At 38.6% G+C, this 8,538-nt stretch overlaps 2 protein-coding genes across 2 annotated transcripts; both read right to left on the reverse strand.

Moving 5' to 3' along the window:
• Positions 1 to 381: 381 nt before the first annotated feature.
• On the reverse strand, positions 382 to 4,003 carry LOC149933690 (uncharacterized). The gene is made up of 2 exons (XM_090157382.1): positions 1,093 to 4,003; positions 382 to 410 (listed from the first exon to the last, which is right to left on the reverse strand). Exons 1-2 carry the CDS (start codon positions 4,001 to 4,003, stop codon positions 382 to 384), a joined length of 2,940 nt encoding a protein of 979 aa, XP_090013508.1.
• A 149-nt stretch (positions 4,004 to 4,152) lies between these two features.
• Positions 4,153 to 5,814, reverse strand: LOC149933691 (uncharacterized). The gene has a single exon (XM_090157383.1). The coding sequence runs from the start codon at positions 5,812 to 5,814 to the stop codon at positions 4,153 to 4,155; it is 1,662 nt and encodes a 553-aa protein (XP_090013509.1).
• Between the last annotated feature and the right edge of the window lie 2,724 nt (positions 5,815 to 8,538).

Here is an 8,538-nt window from a genome sequence, read left to right on the forward strand (position 1 = left end):
AATTAGTCGTATCTTGCCGTTACATCTAATTCTTCATCAGTCCTACCTCAACCAATACGTACAAAAATGTCGAAATATGTATTTTCCGAGATAAATATTGGGGATAAGTAACAATTTTATATTTATCATATCTTTCTAAATATTAAATTGCGCTTAAAACTTTTGGCATTTCGTAATCCTTGACAAATAATACACCTAAAAAAATAAACAAACACCAAAAAAAGAACAAAAGGTGCTATTCTTAAAAATTCCCCCTAAGGCTGACTAGGGTAATAATATAATATAATATAATAGCTATGCTTAATATTTTTAGTTTCAATAATTGAGATTCTGGGTGAAATATTTGTATATATTACAGTATTATGTTGGCTAAGTGTTTTTTTAGCTGCTATTTTGCTTCAAAGTGATAACTATAATATATACAAATTTATCACTCAGAATCATAATTAAAGTTTTAAATTATAGCGTTTAACGGGATAATTTAAAAATTGACGCGTTATTGAGTTAAGCCTAGGCGATTTGTTTATACCAATCAAGCATAAATAAATACATTCTTGACCAAATACACAATACAAATATCTACTTAACTAAAATGGCCCCATTATTAACTTAATTATTACTTTAAAATAATGAAATTTAAAATTCTACTCACTATTTTGTATTTGATGATAATTTGTGTTCCGTGGTACGATCATCTTCAATTGCACCACAGCAAAGCCGTTACACTTTGAAACTAGTGAAAACTGCAACCTCCACAAGATGGCGGGCTCAAGCCGCCGGTTACACGGTATTACCGAAAATTTACTATTAATATAACGGTTAATCGACGAACAGGACTATAGCTGTTGCGTACAGCAACTATCTAGTAACTCTAACGGTAAAAGTTGATACTGGAATTTACCTGTTAAAATTTAACAGGAATTTAACAGGAAGCTACAGTAATTTTTAACAGTGTATGGTCAAGTTTTTGCCAAATGACTTTTAGATCTGTTTTTGCCTTTTTAAACGTTTTCGCGTTGTCGGTATAAACCACCGACGGCACCCCCCTCCTAGCTATTAATATCCTAAAGGCCATGAGAAAGTCTTCCGTACTATAGGGTACCAGCTCTAAGTGGACCGCGCGAGTTACAGCGCAGGTGGCTAAGCAAATGTAGACCTTTTGCTCCCCCTTTTCAGTTTTTGCTAACATGGGCCCTGCAAAATCAACTCCGAGAATTGAAAATGGGGGGGATTCTTCTATCCTATCTTTTGGCAAGGGGGCAGTCGGTACCTCACCCAACTTCGCTTTAAGTCTTTTACAGGTAATGCAGTCTTTTATGATGGTTCTAGCCAACTGCCTGACCGAAGGAACCCAGTAACGTTCCCTCATCTGGGCTACGGTATCATTGATACCGGAATGAAAAACACGGTTGTGACTTCTAATTAAAAGTAGTTTCGTCAATCTTTGGTTTTTTGGTAAAATCATAGGAAATTTTTCGGCGTACGATAGGGACGACTCTTCAAGACGACCCCCCGCGCAGATGATGCCACTTTCATTTAAGATTGGTCTTAACGAAACTATACTTGACGTCTTATCAATTACCTCCTCATTTCTTAACGATCTAATTTCCTGCCCAAATTCCTGACCTTGAATGGATTTTACCCATATTTTTTCCGCTCTAACTATCTCCTCCGCTTCTATTTGCTCGGTTTTTTTAATTCCCCCTCTCTTAGCATTGTTTGCAAATCGAAATAAATAGGCGGTGATACGTAAGGCCTTGTTTAAACTGCTAAATGTGTTTAAATCTATTAATTTTTGAACACCTGTCTTTGGAGTTACTTGAATTGCGCATGTAGTTTTACGCCGTTCTAATTCTACGGAATCTAAATCTACATCCGTGGGACCATTCTTCGGCCAATTACTTTTTGGTTGTTTTAGCCAGGCGGGACCCTCCCAATATAATCCCTTGTTCTCTAACTCTTTAGCCTTTAATCCCCTAGATAGTAGGTCCGCTGGATTACAAATACCAGGACAGTGATACCAGTTTTCTTTTTTAGATCGACTTTGTATCTCTGAAACGCGGTTAGAGACAAACGGCTTCCACTGCTTAGTACTACCTGAAATCCAAGCTAGAGCTATTGAAGAGTCTGACCAATAAAATATTTCTTTTAATTTTTCTTTAAACACCTCCTTGACATTACTTGTGAGCCTAGCACCCAAGAGACAACCCATGAGCTCTAACCTAGGCAACGTGAGATCTTTCAGGGGGGCAACCCTTGATTTAGCGGTAACTAAGGCCACGCCTACTTGATTGTTAATGGTTTCGTACCTAATATAAACTATCGTAGCATATGCTTTTAAGCTAGAATCGCAAAAACAGTGAATTTGCGTGTCTCTGATTTCTTCCTTAATCTGATAAAAATAGTTCCTCGGAATTTTGATATTTTGAACCACGGATAATTCATCTACCCAATTTTGAAATAATTGTTTATTTTCTCGGCAAAGTTCCTTGTCCCAATCTTCTTTCGACTCCCACAATAATTGTAAGAGTAATTTTGCCCTAATAGTGAACGGACACAATAGCCCCAGGGGGTCAAAGATTTGCGCAACGAAACTGAGCACCTGTCGTTTGGTAGCCTTCACATTCTTACCCACCTCGATTAAGCTTGAAAGCTCGAACGCGAAAGTATCTTTATCGGAGTCCCATTTTACCCCCAAAACCTTTGACTCTATTATGTTCGTTTCTTTTTCAAAATAAGCTATCTCATTTTCTGAATCGTGGGTCGTCCATAAATTTCGTAACTCTTTGGAGTTTGAACCCCACTTTCGGAATCTCATCCCAGCCCCTCTCATTAATTTAGCCGCGCCCAACGAAAACTCAAAACCTTCCTTTTCATTTTTTGTGCCACTGGTTAAACCGTCCACATAGATGTCATTGTTTATTTTTTCCCGAATTGGTTCGGAAATCTCCTTAGATTGCTGAGCATGGTATTTGATGACGCAAGCTAAGAGAAACGGGCTTGGAGAAATACCGAACGGGACGCGAGTCATTCTAAGGGTTACGTACTGTCCTGAATTAATTTTACCATCGGTTTCCGAGACCCACAAAAATCTAACGGAATCTTTATCCGGTTTGTCTAGACCCACCTGCAGAAACGCCTTTTCGACGTCTGCAACGATCGCGATTCGATTATACCTGAACCTTAATAACAATAGGAGCAAATCGGGATTTAAATTTGGTCCCGACCGAAGGCAGTCATTTAATGAAGGTTTACCATACGCATGAGACGACGCGTCAAAAACTACGCGAAGCTTTGTGGTTTGCACATTTTCTCTTACTACCCCCTGGTGCGGCATGTAATATGTTCCTGCCTCTGAAATTTCTAATTGTTCTTTTGGAACAATTTCCGCGACCCCCGATTCTAATTGTTCATTTATGACCGATTTATACTTCTCGTAATAGTCAGGGTCCCTTTCAAATCTCCTTTCTAACCCTTGAATTCTTTTTTGGGCAACTTGATAATTGTTAGGTAAAGTTTGTTTATTAACCCTCCAGGGAAATTTTACGCAATAACGCCCTTGATTGTTGTCAAATTTCACATCCTCAAAAAAGGTGGTTAAAGCTTGATCGTTCGGGTTTTCTTTTATTTCGGAACTATTTATGCCTAGCCCTTCTAACTCGAAAAAGGATTTTAGCGTGTAGTTAACGCGTTTTTGGCCTAGACGAACTAACATAGAACAAATAGACTGGTTTATAATCTGGCAATTGTTTTGCTCGGGCCCACTCAAGCACCATCCTAATTTAGTTTCTAAAGCTACAGTTCTAGGGCCTAGTCTTTCGGTTTTACCACTAACAATCGCCCAATAATAGTCTGCGCCTATCAATACGTCAATGTCCGCGCTTTTCGACTCTAGATTTTGATCGGAAAATTCGGCGATTTGAATGCCTTTGGTTTTTAACATTTTCTGGATGTCACTATCACTCGATTTCGTGACGTCATACGTTAGAAACTTTAGGACCATAGCTATAATTTCTACCTTCTGACCAGGGTTTTCCCTATTTTCTAGCGTAACCTTAACCCTCTTTATTTTTTCTTGTTTTGGATCCTTTATTCCGAAGCTAAAAACATCAATCTCATGATACCCTAAAATAGGGAGGTTCAACTTTTTTGCTAGTTCTTCTTTAATAAAGCTACCCTGGCTCCCCCGTCCAGAAAACACGTGGCAATTTGCGACGAATTCAGCTGCGTGGGGTTTTTGGCGAGAGCTACGGCTCTTTGTAACAAAACAATTTCCTGGGGGGATTTTATTGGCGCCACTGCCATAGTTAGGGTCTCTTTTCTTTCCGGAGAGTCATTTGCTTTTTTGTGTGAAGGGTTCTCATCACACGTGGCGTAGTTATGTCTTTTTCTACTTTTAAGGCAATTTTTAAATTTTGATCTGCACCTTCCCATATCATGACCCAAGCGAAGACAAATAAAGCACCTCCCGCTGCCCCTTATTTCGGCTCGCTTTTCCTCGAGAGTAAAATTTTCGCAGTTAATGGTCTTATGATCATTTTTTCTACAGAATAGACAATAAATTATATCTGGGTCTCTTTGATTGTGGCTAAACCCTGTAGCTAACTGGGTGGCTGACGGTCTACTTAAATTACTACCCCACTTTTCTTTAAATTTTGACCTATCGTGAGAATCATTTTTTCCCGTATTTTCGAATTTTTGGCTCGTACCTGAACTTAGAATTTCGGACAATTCTCGACTTTCAACCTGTTCTTTAATAAACGCTACTAATTCTTCAGCGTCCCAATTACTACCATATTTAGTTTTCAAGCAAAATGCAGTTCTAATTTCACCTGGCAAACCTCTTAAAATTGGGGGGCAAATAATTTCCGCTCTTTCTTTTAAATCTACTCCTAGGCTTTTTAAACTTCTAATACTCATTTCATACGTGTCGTAGAGCTGACGAAGCGCTTTAATGTTTTCAATTTTATGAACGGGCTGGATTGATCTCAATTTTTCGAGATGGGCTTGAATAACTAAATCTTTTCGATCATATCTAGCTTTTAAAATTTGAACAGCCTCGTCATACGACGCGTCAACTTCGTCATACCCTGCAACCGCATTTAGTGCCTCGCCTTTTAGATAACCAAGGAGATAAATGAATTTTTCTACCTTAGAGAATGGCTGTTTGTCTATGACTGCTGCGAAACGGCTCCAGAAGCTGTTCCATTTTTCCCGATCTCCGGAGAAGGTCGGAATGGTGATTTCCGGTAACTTGGGCTGGCTCTTCGGAGAGACGTTTTGGGCTGCGGTTTGACCGGCGATAACGGTGGTTCCACCACAACTTCCCGCGGTTGACGATGAGGCTCCCTTGTTGATGCCTTGCAGCTTACGTAGAGCTCTCGTTGCCTGGAGTTTGACGTCGGCGAGATCCTCTCTGAAGAGTATGGCCTGATCGGACTCCAATTCCATCTCGGTTGCGTCCTCTATGAGGTTAAGTACTTTGGCGTCATGTTGAATTAACTCCTCTTCCTTTTGGATGAGAATCGCTAGACCGTCTTCCAATTTGGCCTCGTCGAGGGCCGTAGCTTTTAGCAGGTCTATGATGGATCCCATTTTTCTGGTTGCGGCTTTCTGGGCACTTCTTTGGGCGGCTTGTGCGAGCTTAAGTTCCTTAGACCTGGTCTTTGCGGGCGGAGTCGAATCTTTGTTTGCAGGTGGATGGTCTTGTTTTTCTCCCGATCCATTTGTAGCGGCTAATGAATTTTCCGCGGCGTTTTTCGAATTTTGCGTACTTCTTTTGGTCATTGCGGCTTCGTCCAGTTGGTCCGGCATCTTGCGAAGGCTCGATCGGTGATTATTTCAGCGAATTCAATCCCGGGTTTCCATGCACCATGAAGAATTTCTTTCGAATTATTAGGCGATTTGGTCTTAGGGGAGAGCTAATTTAAGTTTCCTACCGGACTGAAACAGTAGGAACCCTTGCTGGACGAAGTTAATGTAAAAAATACAACATTTTTTGGTAACCGAACAACTTTAATACATCTGCTTTGGCAGAATTACAGCTAAGGACTTCGAGTTCGAAAGCTTATGCGATTGTGGTTGATTTCTTGGTTCTACAGGGCTTTTTACCCTTCGGAAAGGGCCCCTCCTTTCAAATGGGGGGGAGGGGGATAAGTGGCCGGGCAATGCCTGGAAAATTTAGACAGGCGACAAGCTGACCACGTACCCCTACTCCCACGACTTCTAGGATGGGCAGCGGAATTATCTTTGGGTTTTCCACACTCTCGTACACACAATACATTTGAAACATGACATACAATGAACGACCTTCAGAGAGGATTTCCTCTCTGAAGTAAAAGTTATTTTCTTTACAACAAAAATGGAATATTTTTAGGCCTATTTACAACAATCGAAATATTATATACAACACTATGTAATAAAAGGTTAATACACTTAAAATTTAAAGTCATACAATACAATTTTTACACTAATTAATTTAATTATTTCCCTTACAATCTAAAAACGCGTAATTAACTATTTTAAATTTTAACACCTGTGAAAAGATGTTTTCTTTTGAGTATGTACTCTTACACGATTTGATTACGCAGTTTTAAGCCATTCTTCAACTTTAATTAAACATAAGTTACTTTAAAGATGTGAAAAAAACTGCGTTAGCGTCGAGCTAAAGTCGGCCATTTAATTTTAGGCGAAATAGAGTGTTAGTTCACCAGTTTGGCACCGATGGCGTAACTTTCGTTACCAGCCAAACGAAAAGCATGGGCCAAAGGCAGGGTTTTTAAAAGTTCTAATCGGAACCCGCGACAAAATTTCAAAAATCGTTCTAGTTTGTTATCCGATTTCTATGTTTACAGATGAGGAAATTTCCGAATCCGAAAAGGAAATTTTCACAAATAAAATTTTTGAATCCGGAAAGGAATTACCCAACAAGGTAAATTACTTTCCTGATTCAAAAATAACTGAAAATAAAATTTGCGAACCGGGAGAGGAGATTTCCGAATCCAGAAATCTTTCGTCTTCGATAGTGGTGCATGAAAACACGGAACATAGGCATATAGATCGTGACACTGACGAAATAGAAATAGAAACTAGTTGGAAAAAACAATTCCGTTTAGGCAAAAAACAATTAGAAAAAATCACGTCTAAGAAGTGTTTTACCGGATTTATGGTAGACGGTCATTTTAAAGTTCTTCACGCGCGCTTTTCAAAAAATCAATATTTAGACACTTCTTTTTACACTGCCATTGCGAAATTTATAGATAAGTTAAACATACTTACAGAATATCAATTAAACTTTTATTTCGAGTATTTTTTAATGAATTTAACAGATTTAAGACCAAAGAACTAACGCTTATTCCTGTTATGGTTAAAAAAAATCATTTATTTCTGGTAACCGTGAAATTGATTAAAAAAAAGTATTTAAAATGACAGTTTACGACTCTAATTGCCAAGTCACCGACTTCATCGACGACGAAATAACTCTTTATAAAGGAAAACATCGAAATGAGGTAGATCAATTGGTGAGATATTTCACTTCCCTTCAAAATCATTTCAAACTCACGCCAGCCACGTGGATAACGGCGGCGAAAATTCACTTATACACTCTTTCATCGGGTTTTTTTACCTCCCCCATTTTACCCCCTTGAGTCGCCATTATTTGGCAGCTTTTTCTAGTGGGGGGAAAAGAGCGGGGAATAATTATCTTCTTGAAAATTTCCGAGCTCGGCTTAGGCTGGCTAGTAGAGCCTAGGCTTATCGTTAAGGCCTAATTTGAAGCTTGATTTCAATCGTAATTATGGGTTCGGGAAGAGTTTGCGCGGTTAAAACTTGTAAAAATAATCAACGAAAATTGTCGAAATGGAATAAATCTTTTTGTGAGATTCACAATGATTGAAAATGCGACTGTCCATGCATGGTACCTTTTAGTTTGCATGTGTTTCCGAAAAATAATGAATATCTACTAGTTTGGATTTCATCCTTGGGTAGAGAAAATTTCGTTCCAACAATAAATTCAAGGGTAAGATTAATGGTTATTTAACCTAAACCTATTATATTTTATATTAATTAACACTTTATTTAGATTTGTAGTATTCATTTTGAAGATGGAAGACCAACAACAAAGAATCCTAATCCCACATTAAATCTAGGATCCGGAGAAAATGTATAATAACTTAATATTGTTCGTAATGGCATGGGTATTCTAATTAATAATGCTATTTTGTGTAGAGCCTACAATTAAATCAAGTTGTAAAATCTCCCATGAAAGTGAACGTCTTCAAGGAGTGGCCGCAACCGACTTGCAAAATAAATGATAATAATAGCGTAACTTCAGTTCTGAGAGAAGAAATTTATGTTGATCAGATGCAACTAGAGGTACCTTCACGGAGCATGCCATATTGTAATTCTCCCGAAAAAGATTTGAATTTACAGACAAGTACCTTGTGTTTACGAGCCACGCAAACACCAAGGATTGACAATCATAGTCCAAGTCACCGTGCAATGGCTCGAAGGAGAATGATGCTTGATTGCAGTAATGAT

Source organism: Leiobunum rupestre, chromosome 8 (assembly GCF_980474605.1).
Source record: "Leiobunum rupestre chromosome 8, qqLeiRupe1.1.hap1, whole genome shotgun sequence".
Classification (NCBI taxonomy): Eukaryota; Metazoa; Arthropoda; class Arachnida; order Opiliones; family Sclerosomatidae; genus Leiobunum; species Leiobunum rupestre.